The following is a 21462-nucleotide window of genomic DNA, read 5'->3' on the forward strand; positions in this document are numbered from 1 at the left end:
GTCACAATAAAATATGACAATAGTTCATATATGACAACTCATTATTTATAAATTGCAAGACACAATATCATGACACAATATCAAAAAATAAAAAATGCCTTGTTGACAAGCTTAATATCTTAAGTGTAAAAGCAAAACCAGTGCAGAGGAAAGCTGGAGAAATCAAAGGGAAACAGACAATCAGGGAAAGCCAGAGCAAACACATTGCACCTGTCTGAATGGAAGGTGGAAGGGCATTCCATGCTAGAGAACTGCAAGTGAAAAGGATCACAGATAAGAGAATAACTTTCAATGGGGGTTTCCGGTTCCGGCGGAGCGGAGCGGTAGCGTTTTGAGGGAGCTCCTCGAGACAAACCGTAATTTCAACCTTATAGGGGGGCCCTAGGGTCCGCACAAACTCCCGTTGGTGGAGGGAGTGTGTAAAAAGAGCGAGGAGAATAGTGGGGGCCCGGAGTGTTGCCTCCAAGTGTTCTACCTCAGTCCTTTACACCGAGGTTGAAATCGCTGTATGGCGAGTTAGCCCCAGCCACCGGAGAACGGGGTGAACTGTGGTGGGCGGTGGAGGAGAAATTGACAGAGACAGAGCTGTTTATTTTCCGGCTTACCCGATATTCGGGGAAGATTTTTGTTGAATCCGCTTTGTTGGAGTTTCCCGGAGGTGCTGCAGGAGGGTCAAAGATTAGGAAGAGACGCGGCGCAGCGGCGGCGTGGTCAGAGGACGGTCGGCCTGGACGTTTGAAGCAGACGCGCAAGGAGGATTGGTACCGCGGAGCGGGGGGAACTGGGCCTGTTCACCGGTGGGAGAGAGGCAATTGAAGGTGCCGATTTGCAGGCCGGCTGGCATGCTAATATGTGGTACATCCAAAAACCCCAAAAGTATTTTCAAAGTCATCTAATACGAAAATCATTATTGAAAGTGTGGATAAAAATTAGAAGAAAAATATATGACAAAACCCCAAGATGGATATCTCCAATGGAGGCCACAATGCGACCGCAATTGTGGTCACCAGAGAGGATTGTAAGATATACAGATCTTCTAGATGAGAATGATAAAATAAGAAAAAAGGAGGATTTAGAGTTAAGTGGTTTATATATAGATTGGTGGACAATGACGCAAATCGTAGCCAAATTTGGTTTGGATAAGAGCAAGGGATTCACAAAATCAAACTTTGATTTTGATATAATATTAACAGCGAAAACTGGAAAACTGATTAAGAAAGTATATAACTATCTTTTGCATATGAAACTCGAAGAGGAGATTGTCAAACATGTAATGATAATGTGGGCGAAGAACCTGAAGTATACTATCACACTAGAACAATGGGAGCTCTTATGGAGGAACAATTTTAAGATAATCAAACCAGTTAACCTTCGGGAAAATTTTATAAAGCTTTTTTACAGGTGGCACATAACACCGGTTATATTAAACAAAATTAATAAAGTTATACCACCCCTATGTTGGAAATGCGAAACGGAAATAGGAACTTATTATCATCTGTGGTGGTCTTGTAATGTGTCCAAAAAATTCTGGAAGGAAATTTATAAAATTTTGGTGGAAATATTTAAGGTTAATTTTGTTTTGAAGCCAGAATTTATGTTGTTATCGTTAGTGAGAGATACGATTCCGCGGGAAGACGAATTCATTGCAATATACATCATAACGGTGGCAAGAACCTTATTTGCTCAGTATTGGAAAGTTAAAACTCTCCCGACGAGAGAGGAGATAATTCAAAAAATTATGACTATGGTAGAAATGGACATTTTAGCTAATATGATTAAGGGCAATTCGAAGGAGAAAGCTAAAGAAAGATGGGAAAAACTATATTTATGGTTAGAAAATAATTAATACTGTGATATAAACTAATATGAATTTCAATTTAATATTAATTGAAGGTTAGAAAATCAATAGGCGATGGTTGATGTATAGACTACAGTTCTCACTCCATTTAGGAACTAAGATGTATCGGGGGAAGGAGGGAAAATGTTCAAGAAATAATTAAGTATGATTTTTTCATTTTTTGTTATTGAAGTTTTATTTATATGTTGCTTATAGATTGTGTAATGAAAAGATTCTAATAAATGCTTTAAATGTAAAAAAAAAAAAAAAAAAAAAAGAGAATAACTTTCAATGAAAGCCAGGATGGACAAAAGGAAATACTTCTTTACTCAACAAGTGATTAAAATGTGGAATTTGCTGCCAAAGGATGTAGTAATAGAAGAAGAAGACTGTAGATTTATACCTCGTCCTTCTCTCTGAATCAGAGACTCAGAGCGGCTCACAATCTCCTTTATCTTCTTCCCCCACAACAGACACCCTGTGAGGTGGGTAGGGCTGAGAGGGCTCCCACAGCAGCTGCCCTTTCAAGGACAACTCCTATAAGAGCTATGGCTAACCTAGCAGGTGCAAGTGGAGGAGTGGAAAATCAAACCCAGTTGTCCCAGATAAGAATCTGCACACTTAACCACTACACCAAGCAGGCAGAGATGGATTTTAGATGGGATTAGACAGATGCATGAAAGCCAGGCCTGTTAGTGGCTAGTAGCCCTCATTCAGAGGCAGTAAAACTCTGAACACCAGCGGGCAACATCAAGGGAAGGCCTCAACCTCTATGCCTTGTGGGCCCTCCAGAGTAATTGGTTAGCCAGAAAGTTGGGCAAGATGCTGGACTAGATGGACCACTTGCCTGATCGAGTGAATAAAAAGGGAAAGGATAATTAAGAACACAATACAAGAGTGATAGAATGATTTATGATTATGCTACCCTGTACTTTTCTTCCAGCATTACTAGTTCCAGCTAACACAAGCTCACTAACCAGCTCTCTCATGGGAGGGGGGCAGAATTCAGTCTTCTGGATCAGGGTTAAAACTAAAGTATTCTAGTACCTCTTGGCCACAGATTCCCTTGAAACTTTCTTAGCTTCCACCTGGGTAATCCTTACATGCTGGCCTCAATCTTTCAACTCTTTTTCATCCATTTGTCTCATATCACTATTAGATGTTTTTCCGTTTCCCACAAACACTTGACTTTTAGAACACTATTACATGTTACAAGTCTCATTTAGAGGGCAATTTTATCACTGACCAAAAAGAGCCTGAATTTCCCAATGAATCTGCCCCAAATATACTCAAGACACACCTGTAGCAGACAAGCTCAGATACTTCTGTTTTGCAGTGTCTTTAGAGTCATAGAACTTCAACACATCTAATACAGCCTGAGGGTTCTTCTTTTGTTCTAACTTGGTGATATTTGAGGTTTGTAGCAGCCGAGCCCACTGTTCTGGCATTCCCTGAGACAGAAGACAAAATTTACAATATTTTACATCTAAAGACAATATTTTACATCTGAATTTGTGATCATATATAATCACAGGTTAAGAGTTCAATCACTGGTTCAAATGCCAATATGTGACACAAAAAAAAGGTAACAATAATCAGTCTCCTCTTGAAGCTCACTTTGTTAGTACAATGAAAAAAAGCAACACTGGACATCTTCCACCTCCACCTCAGAGCATTTAGATTTTGTTACACTATTTTTTTTAAGTTTAATCAACTGCAAATAGGGATTTTCTACAAATATCCTGTAGGACTAATAGGAGAAATTCTTGTTCAATAGGATTCACATGAAAACCTCATATAAATTTATCATCATCACCACCACCACCCTGTCACAAGTTCATGCTGAGCGAGGGGTGGGAGAAGGAAAATTTGCAAAGTATCAGGAGGTGGAGAAGGAGGTGCCAGCAGAATTACAAACTGTTGCTGCCCTCAACCAAAAGCCTGGCAGAACATCTCTGCCTTACAGGCCCTGCAGAATTGCATAAGATCCCACAAGGCCCTGATGTCATCTGGCAGAGAGTTCCACCAGGTCGAGACCAGGACCAAAAAGGCACTGGTTGAGGACAGCCAGACCTCCCTAGGGCCAAGGATCACCAGAATGTTGCTGAACACCTGCAACAAGAAAGAGAAGGACTTGGAAAAATATTTTTTATACCATCAGTATGGCAAGCATGCTCCAGAGCCAAGTGTGGTATACTTACAGTGAATTCTCCAGTAACAGCATCAAAGCCAACATGAATGGTATGTTCAAAGTCTGATGGGGGAGAAATTTCAGGCCTTTCTTTTTCCTTTTTCCTACTCCCTACAGAAATAACAAAATATTTCACAAAATATTCAGCACAATGTAACAAGTTACACAGTCCCTCTTTAATGGAGTAAAGCTATCCACTAACATTTAAAAGCAAGTATCAATTATACCAAACTGTTAGATGCACGAATTTCCCATTCTACTGCTATTCAAAGAAAACAACTGTCATGCATACCTATTATTATACAAAAATCAATCAACGTGGATCAACATACACAAGCCACAATAATCAATTATAAGGTACATGTGCATTATAAGTTCCCCAGGTCCAAAAATTAATTTTAATATCTTAAACACATGGTGGTTAGTTACTGAAGGCCCATTATTTATCCACAAACTGAGGAACAACAATTTTCTTAATGATCTTAACTCTAATGTAAAAATAGAGAAAGCAGCTGGATCTCCTTCAACAATCATGCATTCTGAGGAGGCAAATAAAACACCATTCATGCCTCAATTTTTAGCTTCTAATTCTAGCCTCTTTTGTTTAGGAACATTTTTCTTATATTGGTCTTCTATTCCTGCTCTTTTCCCATTCTTCTACTCAATCTGTGCATCACATTTCAGCTAAGTTACAAGGAATTAATGTACCAGTTCTGATACCCTCCATGAGTATACTAATGAAGTCCAAACATTTTGTGTAACTTGTAAATTCAACCTGAATCCTACAAGTGAAGATATAAATTCCTAGTTCCTAGTCACAATTCATCTAAAGCTAATTTAAGCAAAGTAAGAGGCAACAAAACTACCACAGCACAACATTCAATCCTATGAGCTGTTTTGCTAGCTGAGTATTATGTAGTGAATGAGATGTCTTACTAAATATACAAATGTCCCAGCACCTTTCTCATACTTAGAATATCTTAGGCTACACGTGTACCAAATTCCAATTTTCTAGGTGCTACAGAAGCACCTTAATATCAATACCTCTATAAGAAAGCCAGTGAACCCTAAGCATTCATATTTTAAAAGTATTTTATGGCCTACTGCCCTTACTTAAGACTATATAATGATTTCAAAGCCAAAAAGGCATTAAATGGGCTAAACTATATTTTTTCCTTGTATGATGTCTGCTTAAATTATGCTTTTTAAAAAAACAAATCATTGTTTTTTAGTGCAGAATAGTGCAGAAGTGCAGTGCAAATAGTGCAGAAGATTATTTGACCATCCCTGGAATCCTGATGATAATTTTTAAAAAATCATTGGTTAAGTCTGGCTAATGAGGACTCATAATACTATTTCACACTAGGGAACAATCCAGGTTCAATGACAGCCCCACCAGACACCTCGTTTTCCCTGAAAGAGTAGAAGCATGCACACTTCCTCATAATATGACGTGGATTAATATGCCTGAGAGCACAAAGAGTGTGGGTGTGTGAATTTGAAGGTGGAATTTTCTTCCTGGTGGAAGCACCCTTCACAATTCATGGTTGATACTCCAGAGGTTCTCCAAGCTTCAAGGAGGGACTGCTGCCAAGAGGAAGAGCTGAAATACTGCATATGGTATTCAGGGTTAAATTTCAACTGTTTCTTCCAATTAAGAAAGTATCATATTCTTCATGTTACTCTCAATTATATTACACTTTAAGTCCACCAAGCAGTTCAAATAACTTCCTCCCCTCCCCCAAATAAAATACAGAAATACTTTAAACAAAACACAGGTTCAAGTTAATCCAAAGATATAGCCATTTAGTCATCATCTGTAGCAGCAGCTGTATGAACCTTCATTAAGGCTAGAAAAAGGTCATACATGATTTTGAACCTCTTTCTACATTTGTACTACAATTTAAACTAGGAGTGTCTATTTGGCTGTATCTGAGCAGAAAAAATACCTCACCTGTATTTTCTGGGTATTATTTAATCAGAATATAGATTTGAGAATCTGACTGGCTACAGTATAGATGACCTTGAATAACACTGAAATTTTTTTGGCTTTTTTTTTTAGTATATGCCGAATAGCTTGTGGTGGAAAGGTTTAAAGGCCTGCAGAGAGACCTTTGCCTCCAGGGCTCTTTCCCACTTTTTGCTCTGGAAGGGAGGAGGAAAGGAGCAGTTGCCATCTGCAAATAGAATTTCAGGTGAGGAGGAACACTGCTCTTCAGCCAATCACAGATGTTTATTCTTTTAAAAAATTATTCTGTGCATTGGCAAGAGCATAAAAGCAAGTGTCTGGCTGACCTAGACTCTATTGCTGAGAGCCCTGGAGAGTGTGTGCTGGCTTTGGCTTCAGTGACTGATCTGCTTGCCTAAGAGACTCTGCTGTGGACTATGGATCAGATCCTGCCTTCCTGCCTGGAGAAGAATGAAGACAGTGACTGGTTTGACTGAACAACCTTTTAAAAAAGTTTTCTTATTTTACTGTTTGTTGTTTTTTGGGCTTAGTGGGTGGTAGGTGGAGGGGGGTTGAGGCCAAGGGTCTCAGGCTTGTTGTTGTTCCCTTTGGTTAGGTTTTAGTAGCTTCTGGTTTTGTGGCTTGCAATTTGGAGTTTTTTGTTACTTGTTTGGGCCTGGTAGCTGCTGGGGGGGGGGGGGTGAGACCAAGGGCCTCAGGCCTTTTTTTTTGCCATTGTTGTTACCTCTGGTTTTATTCTTAGGTTTTAGTTCCTTCTGGTTATGCGGCTTGAAATTATTGTTGTGGAATTCTGTTGTTGTTTGGACCTGGTGGCAGATGGGGAGGAGACTAAGGGTTCCTTCCTTCTGCTTTGGTTCTTGGCTTTGGCTCTTTGGAGCTGGTTTAAAACTTGGTTAACTTTGGTTTTTGTTCTTTTTTGGGGCTTGGGGGAGTTCTGTTTAGTTTTTTTTTAAAAAATCCACCATTTTACTTGAATTCTTTCTCTTTCACCAACCTTTGCTGTTTGGTTCTTCTTTTTTTTCTCTTGTTAAGAGTTCAATCACTGGTTTTTCACCTGTGTGCCAAATGTCAAGCGTGATGCTTGGTGAGACTGACACTAGGGTGCTGGGGGGGGGAGCAGCAGGCAAGTAAGAGTGTCACTCACCACCCCTTCTCTGAGGTAGAAGACGCTGCTTTCTGCATGCTACTCCAGGATACCTATCCCTGGTACATGCCTCCTGCTCACACCACACTGAGTAGGGCTGTGTTGCCCTCATTGTACAGGGCTGCCAAAGCAAAGTTGTCCTGCACTCAAAGGAGAACTGTGCACTTCACATCAGACATCTGGACCTCCCCTCAGGCACATGAAATGTATCTGTCACTGACTGCACACTGGGGCAACCAAGTGAGTGGGGAAACTAGAGTTTGGTAGGGTGAGACTTTCCAGGCTATTGCCAAATTCTGCTCCATGCTAAGGTACTCAACAGGACACATACACCCTATCCATGCCACTAACTATCAGCCACCATCAAAAAACAGCTAGTGGCATGGATAGGCAGGGACCTCTCCATAGGCTTCATGGTGACCAATGGTGACACAAACATGAGGGCAATAGCACAGGCATTGGACCTCAGACTCACTTATTGTGTGGCTCACCTTCTCCACCTGGTGATTAAGGATGCCTTGGGGCTGGGTTCTCCAAAGAATCCCAGTTTGGATAGTAGATCCATGAGTTCAAGCATCTCCTCCAGAAATGCCGATCAGGAGTGGCCAACAGCAGCTCTCCAGATGTTTTCTGCCTACAACTCCCATCAGCCCCAGCCATTGGCCATGCTGGCTGGGGCTGATGGGAGTTGTAGGCAAAAAACATCTGGAGAGCTACCGTTGGCCACCCCTGCAATATATCATTACTCAGATCATGGAAGTTCTTAGGCCCTTTAAGAGCTACACAGAGATGCTTTCATCTGACACGGAAAATCTGGCTCTGCTCACCCCATGATCAAAATGGCTCATGAGGACTTGGACTTGGCCTCCTTTCTGAACCCAGCTGCAGGACATGCACATGTGGTTCCAACAGTGCATATGCTGGTGAAAAGTGTGAAAGATTTACTTAAGGCCCACCTTCAGCCTCTCACACAGCAGAAGGTTTACATGTTTGTGACCATGTGTGACCCGTGCATCAAGGGCAAGGTTGCTGAGCAGACCAATAAGCTCATTTGCAGAAGATGAGCTATCCCAGTGAACTGAGTGTATTCAGGCCAAGAGGAGCACACTGGCATGAGCAAAAGAAGAGGGGAGCAAAAGCATCTCCATTGCTGTTTATTCCTCACTTCCACTGCTAGGCAGTGTCCCCTCATGGCTACCACCACAATGGCCTGGGAGATGGCATTCATCAGGCAGATACTTGGCCCCTCTGGAGCAGCAAGCACATGAGACAGGAGGACACAGCAGCTGCAATGGTGAGGGAGTACCTTGTAGAACCCTATGAGTCATAGGCCACCAGGCCATGAAGGAGGTGGTCCGACCAGACCTCTTTGCTGTGGCCCAGAGATCCTGCCCTCTAACAAGCATGCAGAGTAAGCATTTTTTCCCCATGCAGGCCACATAGGAAGCTCACATCACTCACATCTGTTCCCCTGGACAGTTGAGCAGTTGGTTGTCCTGAAGGTCAAGTTTCCAGTGTTCAGCTACCCAGTCCTGGACTTTGCCTGTGACTGAAGTGAGGACATACTTGTGCCTGCATCCTCTCTCAGTCTGTGCTGGGAAGTCTGGTTGAGGGCAATAGTAGTTGACATCATGGCCCTGCTCTCTATCCTCTTGACTGATTCAGTTCCTCTCCTCCATATCCACAAGGCACCCCCAGGCCAGATATGGACAGGAACTGCAAATTTCATCTCTTGATCCTAATTTAATGTACTGCATATGTCTTGATATTGATTTTATGGTTTTTACTGCTTTTATAATATTGAACATATGAGCACATGAAGCTCTCTTATACTGAACCAGACCCTCAGTCCATCAACGTCAGTACTGCCTACTCAGACTGGCACCGGCTCTCCAGGGTCCCAAGATGAGGACCCTTTTTAGTTGGAGATGCCAGGGATTGAACCTGGGACCTTCTGCTTACCAAGCAGATGCTCTACGACTGAACCGCCATCCTTCCCAAATTGTGGGGATTAGGCAATTCATAAATGCAATAAAATAAATAAAGCTGGAGCAAAACCTCTCTCCAAAATTAAACTGAGACTAGAAAGAAGTAGCAGGGACATTAGCCAGTTGGACTAGCACAGATATGCCCCACCAATCACCCCACTGCCATTCTGAATCCACCTGCACCAAAATACCTCTACACAACCCTGCTAGGAGTGCAGTACAAGGTGAGGGTGGTGTGCTCAAGTTCACTCACTGAGTCACCAGCAACCCCAAACCAAAACTGCATGCTGAAATTTAAAAAGCAGCAGCACAAAAATTGTTCATCTTGATGGAGATGAAAGGGTAGAGTAGGATAGCAAGATCTGTGTGCCAAACAGAAACCAGCAGAACTCACAGGAGCACCACAAGCAATGAAGCTAATTTGCTGTGAAACATTCTTCTTTGCAGGGGAGGGAGGTGGAAAAGGGAGAGTCTGAGATGAAGGGCAGCTGCAGCATCTAGGCTATGGCTCCTCCACTGAGGCAGTGATGGTTGGTGCGTACTGCTCCTGCTAACAGAGGAGGATCTGGGTAGACACAACCCCCTCCCTCACTTTCTGAGGCCTTCCCTGGGGAAATGGTGTATAAGATTTAACTGGGTTTGCCCTTGGCTTTGGAATAAAACAAAATGTTACTGGGCTTTTGTGTACTGGGCTGGCCTTGGTTCAGGTGGGCTAGCAAAACTGCCTGCCCACACTGCACTTTTGAGTGTTCTACTGGGCTTCTACTGTCCTTGCTTCTTCTTCTTCTTTTTTAAAGAAAAAACCCTGCTGGGATTCTCTGGTGTGACATTGGCCAGTTCTGTTGGGTTTGCACTGCTGCCACATGGGCACTGGGTTGTGCTGCTGGGTACTGTTGCACTGATTGTGCTGTCCTTGCAACCGCCTCCCACAAACTCAGAGTGTGATTCTGTGGTTGACATCAGTTGTGGTGATCCTGGAGGTCCCGTCTAACTCTATGATTCCATGGCATGCACCATAATGGTACTGGGTTCTGCTTCTGGGCACTAAGTTGGCACTGGGTTCTGCTGCTGCATTGCACTGTTTCTGCTGTCCTTGTAGAAATGCCCCCCTCCATTTCTAGTTCAGAGATTCTCAGATCTGACCTTGATCCTGTTGGGTTTTAGCACTGCCACAGTGGAACTGGTAGTGTTGCTGGCCTTGCATACACTTCACTTTCTACTGCAGAGCTCCTCTTGAGACATTCTGCTGGGCTTCTATTGCCTTGCTATTTCCCCACACACACACAATGGAAACAATGGAGGCACCTTCTTTGGGTGCCCATAGAATTAGACCTCCTGGTCCAATCTTTTTGAAACTTGGGTGTTCTTTTGAAGAGAGGCTCCAGCAGCTACGCTACAAATTTGGTGCCTCTACCTCAAACCCCCCTCTCTCATGGATTGCTGCCTTGACATGGTGAGAGGGCTTGTGTGGTCGTGAGACTGTGGGCTATGCCATGCAGGATCACCCAAGATGGACAGGCCACAGCTGAGATCCCAGACAAAATGCAATCCACCGGAGAAGGAAATGGCAAACCACTCCAGTATCCTTGCCAAGAAAACACCAACGGACAGTAACAAAAGGCTAAAAGATATGGCACTGGAAGATGAGACCCTCAGGTCGGAAGGTGCCCATTATGCTACTGGGGAAGAGCGGAGGCAAATACAAGTAACCACAGAAAGAATGAAGCAGCTGGGCCAAAACCGAAAGAACGCTCAGTTGTAGATGTGTCTGATGGCGAAAGAACAGTCCGATGCTGCAAAGAACAATACTGCATTGGAACGTGGAATGTAAGATCTATGAATCAAGGTAAGCTGGATGGTAAGACTGAACAAGAGATGGTAAGACTGAACACTGACATCTTGGGAATCAGTGAACTAAAATGGACGGGAATGGGTGAATTTAACTCAGAGGATCACTAAGGGAAAACAACCCTGACTATTCCCTGCAAGGTCAGTTGCTGAAGATGAAGCTCAAGTACTTTGGCCACCAAATGAGAAGGGAGCACTCACTGGAGAAGACCACAATGCTGGGAAAGACAGAAGGCAAAAGAAGGAGACGGCAAAAGATGAGATGGCTGGACAGCATTACTGATGTAACTAACACGAATTTGAGCAGACTTCGGAGGATGGTGGAAGACAAGAGGGCCTGGCGTGACTTTGTCCATGGGGTCACAAAGTGTCGGACTCAACTGTTCGACTTAACAATACCAACAAACACCTCAAACTCTCCCTCAGCCACTGAATATACCCCAGGACAGATTTGCCGTTAACTTTAATGGTCCCCATAGGGTATAATGGACCTGAAAAAATTTAGGATTCCCTAATATTTACTGAATCCAAATACCATACCAGTACTGGGATTCAGGAATATTGAGAAATAAGGATTTTTCCAGGTCCAATATGTGAATTTTTTTAAAAAAATGTTATATACAACTAACTAAGAAAAACGAACAACCTTCTAGACTATCTGCCTTCATACTTGTATTTCAAACCAGAAAAGGTGATCATTTGAAACTGGTTTCTACATGTCAGCTCACATAAATACAGTGTTTTGGAAGCAGGTATACTTGAAAGCTATACTTTTCGGCTATGTCTAAGCTTACAATTAGGTGGGCAGCTAAAGACGATAACAACACATATAAGGAAGGTAAAAAGGAAAATATTTTCCTTTTTCTTGGTCATTTTCTCCAAAACATTAGCTAATTTTCTCAAATCCTTCTCATATCCTCCAACCCTCAAAACACCCACACACTTCAAATGGATCTGGCTAGTAACATACCGTATGCGTCTTAAGGAGCGAATACTGCAAAAAATTCACACAAATGCCTCTAAATTCACACAAACAGCTCTAAAAACTAGGTGCGTCTTATGCTCAGGTGCGTCTTATGGAGCGAAAAATACGGTAATTATATTAAGTTTAGAAATATATAGCAGTACAAAAACTTGTACGTTTGCTATGCAGCTATGACTGTTTCTTAAGGAGACAGATCCCTAACAGATCACTGACACAGAATCTGATTTTCATGCACAATGTGCTAGGTTCAGTATTCAATGTCTTTACTTAAAAGATCTTTGATAGTAGAGCTGATGAGAAGTTGCCAGTTCAATAAGTGAACTAGTCTTAGGCACCTTTATATGTTAAACTTCATTTTAACAATCCTGGCAGAATAGGTAAGGCAGACCTGTTGTGCTCAGCTGCCCTTTAATTCTGCAGGCAGTGCATGGAGCTACTTCTCTTTCCCACCTGGAAAAGAGAAACTTGCCACATATGACCTGCAGATTCAATATCCACTGTTACAAAGAAGCAAAACATCTCCTCCTTTGGGCGCAGAAGGAAAGACAGTCCCAAAATGCTGCTTCCAAAAGACAGCTTCAAAAAAGGGCAAATTAATATCCATAAGAACATAAGAACATGAGAAGCCATGTTGGATCAGGCCAACGGCCCATCCAGTCCAACACTCTGTGTCACACAGTGGCAAAAATTTTATATATACACACACACTGTGGCTAATAGCCACTGATGGACCTGTGCTCCATATTTTTATCTAAACCCCTCTTGAAGGTGGCTATACTTGTGGCCGCCACCACCTCCTGTGGCAGTGAATTCCACATGTTAATCACCCTTTGGGTGAAGAACTACTTCCTTTTATCCGTTTTAACCTGTCTGCTTTAACCTTCCCTACCCTTTTGGGCTCAGGAAACCCCTAATCCCCCTGCCTGCATTGTGCAGCGGGTTGGACAAGATGACCCTGGAGGTCCCTTCCAACTCTATGATTCTAAAAAGGTGCAGGGTAGAGGCAGGAGGCCTTCTGTCGCTTGCCCTGTCATCCCAAACCCAATCAGGCTTCTGGGGACTCTAAAAAATTCCTTTTCTCTCAGCTGCTCTGTAACTGCTGGGGAAGAAAATTGGGGGCGGGATTCATACCAAACTAGTAAAAAATGTAACATATAGTTTGGCCTTGTATTACCGGATTTCATGTAAAAGGATGTCCACTAGCTGGCTAGACCAATCCTCTGTTTATTTACTGAATACACTTCTATGCTGCCTTTCCACCAAATTTCCGGTCACCAAGGCAGTGAGCAGTAAACAGAGCATTAATATATTTGGGACATAAAAAAAATTTAAAAGACAAATATTTTTAAAAATTAAATAAAACATAATAACCACAAGCAAATAAATACAAAAATAAGAAGGAAAGCTAATAAGAGTTCATGAAGGAATGCCAAACAAAACAAAGAAAGCTTTACTGGTGGAAGACAATGAGAGAGACAGATGAATCTCTTTGGGAAGGGAGTTCCAAATGTCAGTGCCAAGACCCAGAAGACCCTTTCTAGGGTTTATTATTTTATTATATTATATATCTGATTACCACCTATCTAGCTTTAGATGGCAGGGACACCTGAAACAGGGCTCCAAAGATGACTCGAATGGTCATGCAGGTTCATATGGAAGTAGACAGCCCTTCAGGTATACTTTACAGGTTAATACTAGCACCATGAATTGGGCCCCCAAAAAACTGCAGCCAGTGCAAATAGCACATGACAAGTGTAATTATGCTCCCCTACAACCTGCTCCATTCAGCATCCTGGCTGCAGCATTTTGAACCAACTGAAGCTTCCAGACAGTCTTCAAAGGCAGCCCCACATAGAACACACTACAATAATCTAATCTAGATGTTACCAAGGCATGCACCACAGTGGCAAAATCTTTCCTGCCCAGTAAGGCCCATAGCTAGCTCAGAAGCTGAAGTAGATGAAAGAAGACCCTAGCCACCACTGCCATCTGTTTATCCAACAGTATGTCCAAGTCCAGCACCACCCACAAACTACAAACCTGCTCCTTTGGAGATTGTATCCCAATTCAGAGCATGAGACATTCCTAATCAGACCTTCCTCTAACCAGTAGCACCTCAATTTTGTTGAGATTTAGTTTTCATCCTGTTTGCCCTTTCTATCCCAAAACTGCCTCTAGGCACCTGTTCATGGTTTCCATAGTCTCTCTAGGATTTGCTGGAGGTGCAAGATAGAGCTGAGTGTCATCTGTATATTGGTGACAACTCAGCTCCAATCTCTGGATGACCTCTCCCTCACAGAGAGGCAGGGATTAAAGCAGGAGCTAGTGCCACTTGGTCCATCCAGTCATGCATATTCAGCACAGATACTTTTTGCTCCCTCACCCCATTTCTGACACAGACAAACAGAAAGCAAACACCTACCTAAGCGTTTCAGCTGCATTCGCCCAGCTGAGGGAACCATGGTGGAGCTGGCTGTTACTTCTCTCTTTCTGTCCCTCTCCCTCTGCTATGAGGAAAGCCCACAAAGAGAGAAGCAGCCAGCCCACCACTGCATTTACCACACAGGAAGTCACCTTCCCAGACTTCAGTGTTGAGTTTTAATGCAAGAAAAAAGACACATCCATCATTAGCATTGAGCAACTCCTCTTCCTGGCAAAAAAACCCCCAACCCATCTCTTGAAGCCACAAAACACAGTATCTTACCTTTTTCAGTGCCAGAGAAAATAGAGATGATTTTGTTCCTAGGTTTTTTCTCTTCTGGCACAGAGGGCAGGGGTTTCAAGCTATGATTAGTACACGATGGGTCTTTGCCTCCTGAACTGAAAATAGTACTGCTCATCCGAACAGGTGGTGCTGGGGGCTTATCTTCAAGTTCTCCGTTGTCAGACATGATACTTAATTGCTAGACAACACTCTGAAATGGAACAGTAACACACTTAGTCTGTACAAATACATCTATATAATAAAACCATTTAACATCCTCTTTACTCTCCTGTCATATTCAATTTCTGTCTCATATCTCTAATATTCTTCATGGGGAAACAGACCTGCATAAGCTCAAGGACAGTGTCAGCACACAGGATGAAGAGCTTAGGCACCAGACTTTAACAATATGTATTTCTCTTCCCTAGAGTCATATTTATATTTATACACACAAACACACAATATTTTTACTATACGACAAGGCATTGTTAGATGGAGCCTTGCAAGGGTCCTGTGAAGAAAATGAATCTGGAGATTGAAAGATGACTTGCAATTCAGTGTCTTGATTTCCATGCTACCATATTTTACTGGGGGAGGGGGGGCGCTTAGAATTTGATTCATATCCCACAAGGCTTAAAAAGTCCTGCTGCCAAAGCAACCTTTTAAAAAAATCTGCATAGCCAATCAAACTTCCAATGGTCAGTCAGAAGTTCTGCTGGGCAAAAGCCCCACCACTTTCTAAAAGCACTTGGTGGGATCCAGAAGTTTTGGCAGATGCTGTGGTGCCACCACATAAGGGCCCATGAATAAGACAAAGGGCACATTTATTTGAAACAATGTTCTAACTGACACAGATGCCAGTCATACATAAGGGTGTAGCATGTGTATGTGTGTGCGTGTGTTAACCTAGCCAAATTGGATGTTTTAAAAATAAAGGTACAAAATACTTAAACAATGAATAGTTTAACTGGATTACAAAGCTCAATTTTTTCCCCAATTAAAACCAGTTTCTGAAAGATTAATGGCATCCCATCCTGAATTTATTTTTTATCTCAATGGACCAAAAAGATTGACTCTACATTAACTGTTTCTTAACGTTTCTTGATTTGGTGTACATAGTCTAGTTTTTACATATGAAGGAATTTGAAGCAGCATTTACAAGTTACACTGGAATTCTAATTACCTAATACTATTAGTTGCCAGAAGATACCTAAAATAATATTTCAAAATATTGCCTTAAAACATTTTATGATGCAACAGTTTATGATTGTTCATTTTTTAAACTGTTTAACTTCCCCATCCAAAAATCTGAAAATGCCGGGGGGGGGGGGGGAGAATGTTCCTGGCCTTCTCTTAAGCAATCACTTTAGCAACTGTCTTTCCATACTTTAATGAAGGAACACTTTCTCCCTGAAAGCTCATTCATAACTAACCCCCAACCCCATCTCTCCCCAATCTGTAAAGAACCAAGATTAAAAGCTATTTTATAGGGATACTGAAATACATTTTAAAAGGCACTTTAGCTAAGAACAGGAAAAGGCGGCAGTAACTAAGAATGTCTCTCCAGATATTTTAGACTGACCCAACTTGTATTTTGTTTAAAAGAGCTGTCATGTAATATTAAGTACCTCCAAACCAGAAACTTTTCCAGAAAGAAACAATTTAACCATTCCAAACAAATCTACCTTCATGCTGCCTATGTTCACTATCCACAAGATGACTCCATCTCGGATTTGGTTATGTACCATCATACTGAATTTGCAAAATTCAAATTGCAGTATTTTAATGCAGGAAGAAATTGTTACACTAAGACAGGGACCAGACTGGCAGCTTGGGGCATATCGCAGACGTCCCAAATTGGGCTGGCTCAAAAATGGAGCAGTGGAAGCCTGTCCACACGCTCCCCTGTAAAGCCCAGGACATGCTTTGGCGCAGTCAGACGGCTGTCATGCACCATTCCTGTAACTTGGTTTGGGTTTCTCCAGTTTCCAGGCAAAAATAGCCCCATTCATTTATTGGTCATGCGCATGTGCGCCCATGCCCTTGGAAGCAATGTATTTTTTTTTAAAAAGCCACAAAAAGCTTGAAGCAGCCTGGTAGGTTCACACCTCCAATGAGCCTCACTTGTGTGCTCTGGCATTCATATGCTGGAAAGGTGGGTGCTGCGTGTTGCTAAAATTTGCGACCACTTCAGAAGTAGTAGAAGTAATGGCTGTGATAACTAAGGATGGGGTGAGCATGGGAGCAGGATTGGAGGCAGTTGTGCACATTTGGATTTGATTTTTTGATCCATCTGCAAGCTATCCCTGTGTTGGCTTAAAGTACCAGTCTGGACCCAGCCACTGGCATGGTCTAGTTTATTCCAGGAATAACCAGCTATAATCCTCCAAGCTGTGGGGTCCCTCTCAGTGCTGCATGGAAAGTACAAAGGCAACAAAATGCAGAGGCATTTCAAAAGGTGAGTTCAGTGGGTAGAAATGAGTATCAGGGATTTTCCTGAGTAAACTTTGACACAGGAAACACAGGGAATCCCTTACCAGTAAATAGGAATATTCACAGAGTGCAGGGCTAGCCAATTTGGTGAAGTGATTAAATGCACAACTCTTATCTGGGAGAACCAGTTTTGATTCCCCACTCCTCCACTGGCAGCTGCTGGAATGGCCTTGGGTCAGCCATAGCTCTCGTAGGAATTGTCCTTGAAAGAGCAGCTAATGTAAGAGTTCTCTCAGCCACACCTACCTCACAAGGTGTCTGTTGAGGTGGGGGGAGGTAAAGGAGATTGTGACTGCTCTGAGTCTCTGAGATTCAGAGTATAAGGTGGGATATAAATTCTATAACATCCAACAAGTTCAAATGCTGTTCTCAACAATCAGTACACAGTGCAGAATCCCAAGTAGATGCTTTAGTCAGGGGGCTAGATGCAGCTAAAATGCTGTCAGGGTGGTGGTCCTCAATTTTTTTTGTGGGGGGGAGGGAACTGTCCTCTAAATATGATGTTCAGATGCAAACTGAAGAACACACTAAAAAGCTTCAGAAATTATATAATTTATTAGCAATTGCCTGCAGGAACAATGACTAACAGACCTGCAAATAGTGTTAAGGCATAAGGAAATTAAAAGACATTTATCTAGAAATTTTTATACCACCGCTCTGAGAACCTGCCTGAGGTGGCTTACAAAATAAACACAAAAACAATAAAAGCAAAATTTGAAGATTTTAAAATCTAGCAATAAAACCTCAGCCCAAAATAAAAACATAGATAATAGAAACAAACCACAGGCAGCTCAAAACACCAGTTTGCAGGCTAAATAGTGTTTATAAACTCAACCCCTTAATTAAAAGCCCAGGTAAACAGAAATGTTTCCACCTGGCACTTAAAAGAAAGCAACACGGACACAAGAAGAGCCTCAAGGGAAAGGGGCATTACATTACTGGTCGGGTGCCACCAATACTGAAAAAGCCCCACCTCTAAAGGCAGGGACACAGAGAGCAGGGCTTGTGAGACACATATCAACAACCTAGAACCGACAACCTAGAAAATACGAGTGGAGCCAGTCCTTCAAGTATCCAGGCCTCAAGCCATTTGGAACTTTAAAGGTAAGAACCAGCACTCTGAATTGTGCCCAGAAACAAATGGGAAGCTAGTACAGATATTTCAACACTGAGGTGATATGATCCCCTGTATATCACCCCTGGCAATAACTTGCCTGATGCATTTTGAACAGGTTTCCATTTTCAAAGACAGTCATCTAACTTGGATATAATCACAGCATGGTTCACTGTAGGCAAATCATTCTGTTCAAGGAATGGCTGTAAAATGGCATATGAGCCAAAGCTGATAAAAGACCCTACGTACCAAAGAGGAGATTAGGCCTTCTAATTGTAGGCCAGGACCCAGCAGTATGCCCAAGCTATGACTCTCATCCTTCAGGATAGACTAACTCCTCAGTCCTCAAGCAGCTTTGTCATTGACTAGAAACACTTCAGTCTTGTCTGGCTTGAACTTTAGTTTTTTAGTTATCCTTACCATTACCTTCTTCAGTCCATAGACTGACCTAACTCATCTGTTAAGCAGAAGTACAGCTGGGTGTCATCTGCATACGGGTGACACCTTACTCCATATCTACTGATAATTTCTCCTAGCAGTTTCATGTAGATGTTAAACAGCATGAGGGACAATATGGAATCCCTGAGGGATACTACAGTGGGTGCATATCAAAACTAGGCACTGCATTCCAGAAGCAGCTATATGAACCATACATGATGTACCACAATTAACACTAGCAAGAGAAGGGATGGGAAATTCATATAGGTGAGAGAGGAAAGGGAAAGGACAGCACAAAAAGACAGGTTGCTTACCTGTAACTGTAGATCTTCGAGTGGTCATCTGTGCATTCACACTCATAGGATAGTGCGCCTACGCCGATCCCCAAATCAGTACCTGAAAAGCCCGGGATTTTTCCACGCCCGGCACCAATGGGCATGTGCAGGCGTCCCAATGCGCATGCTCACCGGCGCCAGCGCGGGGATCCCGCCAGTTCCTTCCTGACCGCTGGAAGCTCCTACTGGAGGAAGACCGTCAGCAGTGGGGAAGGAGGGCGGGTAGTGTGAATGCACAGATGACCACTCGAAGATCTACAGTTACAGGTAAGCAACCTGTCTATCTTCTTCGTGGTCTCTGTGCTTCACACTCATGGGAGATTAGCAAGCAAAGCATACCTGGAGGCGGGAAGACGGTCAACCTGAAGAAACAGCTTGCAGCACCGCAGCTCCCAACCGAGTCCTCTGCTGAGCATGCACGTCCAGCGCGTAATGCTTCATGAAGGCATGCGGAGAAGACCAGGTAGCCGCCTTGCAGACATCGGAAAGGGACACACCCTTCAGGAATGCCACTGATGTGGCCATCGCCCTTGTGGAGTGTCCACGAACAGGTCCAGGTAAAGGCTTCTTCGCCAACAAATAACAAAGTTTGATTGTCTCAGTAAGCCACTTGGAAAGTCTTTGAGACGAAATTTTGGACCCTAACTTGGGGGCAGAATAGGAGACAAAAAGCTGTATGTCCTTACGAAAACCCTGTGAACGATTCAAATAAAACAGGAGGGCACACTTAACGTCTAGCGCATGCAACCTGCGTTCCTCATCCGAGGAAGGGCTAGGGTAAAACGTGGGTAACCAAACTTCTAAATTAAGGTGGAACTGGGAAACCACCTTAGGGAGGAAAGTGATGTCTGGAGCTAAAGAGACCCCAGCTTCCCTGAAGGCAAGGTAGGGGTAGTCACAACGCATCGCCGTGAGCTCCCCCGCACGACGTGCTGAAGTGATGGCAACTAAAAATGCAGTCTTCCAAGACAAAAGTTGTAAGGAACACATTGCCATGGGTTCAAAGGGACGACGAGTCAACTTGTCCAGAACCAAAGTCAAGTCCCACAACTGTGGAGGGGATCTAGAAGGGGGGTGAAGGCGGAACAGCCCCTTCATGAACCTTTTGGAATGAGGGTGAGCAAAAACAGAGTAACCCTCCACCGGACCATGGAAAGCAGAAATAGCTGCCAAATAAACCTTGATGGAGGAGAATACCAGCCCCTCACCCACCAAAGCCAAAAGAAACTCAAAAATTGCCGAAAGCCCGACAGAGTCAGGCGGCAGAGGGGAGTTAGCCACAAAGTTACTAAATTTCTTCCACTTCCTCTCGTAAGAGGCACGGGTGGAAGGCTTCCTGCTGCTTAGGAGGACTTGCTGGACCCTGGTGGAAAAACCTAGTGGTCGATGAACCATGCTGTCAGCTTCAGGTGTGGCACGTTGTGGTGGAGTACGTGCCCGCCCTGGGCCGACAACAGGTCCGGTTCTGCCGGGAACTGGTAAAAGACCCCCCTCGACTGCTGGAGCAGGATCGAGAACCAGCTCTGACAGGGCCACCAAGGAGTCACCAGGATGCAACGTGGCCTCTCCTGCACTAGCTTGTGGACTATCCTTGTCAGCAGAGGTAGGGGTGGGAACATGTAAAGGAACCAGCCCCCCCCCCCACGGAAGTAGGAGTCCGTCTCCCAGCGAGGCTGGATCCGCACCTCCCCTGGCACAGAACAAGGGGCACTTCTTGTTCTCCACTGTGGCGAAAACATCTAGTTGTGGGTACCCCCAGAGTTGGAACACCGGCTCTAGGAACCGCCATTGCAGTTCCCATTCGTGTGGAGAAGCTCCACCCCTGCTGAGAGAGTCCGCCTGTATGTTGAGGACCCCCGGCAGATGTGTTGCCTTCACAAAGATGTCCCACTGGAGGCACTCCGTCCAGAGATCCATCGCCAGCGAGCATAGCCTGCGAGACACAGTCCCTCCCTGTCTGTTTATATAGCACAGGGCAGTGGTATTGTCCGTAAGCAGAGCCACAGTCCTCCCCGCTAACAGTGGACGGAAAGAGCGAAGGGCAAAGTGAACCGCCAGCAGTTCTAGGTAATTTATATGGCACCGACTCAGTTTCGGTGGCCATTGACCTCCCACACATAGATCTTCCAGGTGAGCTCCCCACCCCCACAGGGAAGCATCGGTAGCGATAGTCACAGTAGGGGTTGGAAGATGGAAGGGAGCCCCTTGGCAGATGTTGCTCTCCGATCCCCACCATTGCAGTGATTGGAGAGTCCCAGGTGGGATGGTGAACCTCTTTCGAGGTGAGTCTATGAGAGGACGAAAATGGCGCAAGAACCATAGCTGTAGGCCTCTCATTCGTAGTCTTGCGAAACGTAGCACGCTTGTCATCGCAGCCATCAGCCCCAGCATCCGCTGGAGCTGCTGGGCCGTGCCC

The 21462-nt window shown here is 43.7% G+C and overlaps 1 protein-coding gene across 2 annotated transcripts in view; it reads right to left on the reverse strand.

The window, feature by feature from the left end:
- The window catches only part of PAK2 (p21 (RAC1) activated kinase 2), a 79290-nt gene that overhangs the window by 20339 nt on the left and 37489 nt on the right, over positions 1–21462 (reverse strand). For both annotated transcript variants that reach the window (XM_060242081.1, XM_060242083.1), the window contains exons 2-4: positions 14667–14877; positions 4039–4139; positions 3138–3288 (exon numbers count right to left, since the gene is read on the reverse strand). In XM_060242081.1, the coding sequence (XP_060098064.1) occupies positions 3138–3288; positions 4039–4139; positions 14667–14853 (439 nt within the window). In that variant the 5' untranslated portion in view covers positions 14854–14877. The remainder of the gene's footprint in view (positions 1–3137; positions 3289–4038; positions 4140–14666; positions 14878–21462) is intronic.

Source organism: Heteronotia binoei, chromosome 6 (genome assembly GCF_032191835.1).
Source record: "Heteronotia binoei isolate CCM8104 ecotype False Entrance Well chromosome 6, APGP_CSIRO_Hbin_v1, whole genome shotgun sequence".
Lineage (NCBI taxonomy): Eukaryota > Metazoa > Chordata > Lepidosauria > Squamata > Gekkonidae > Heteronotia > Heteronotia binoei.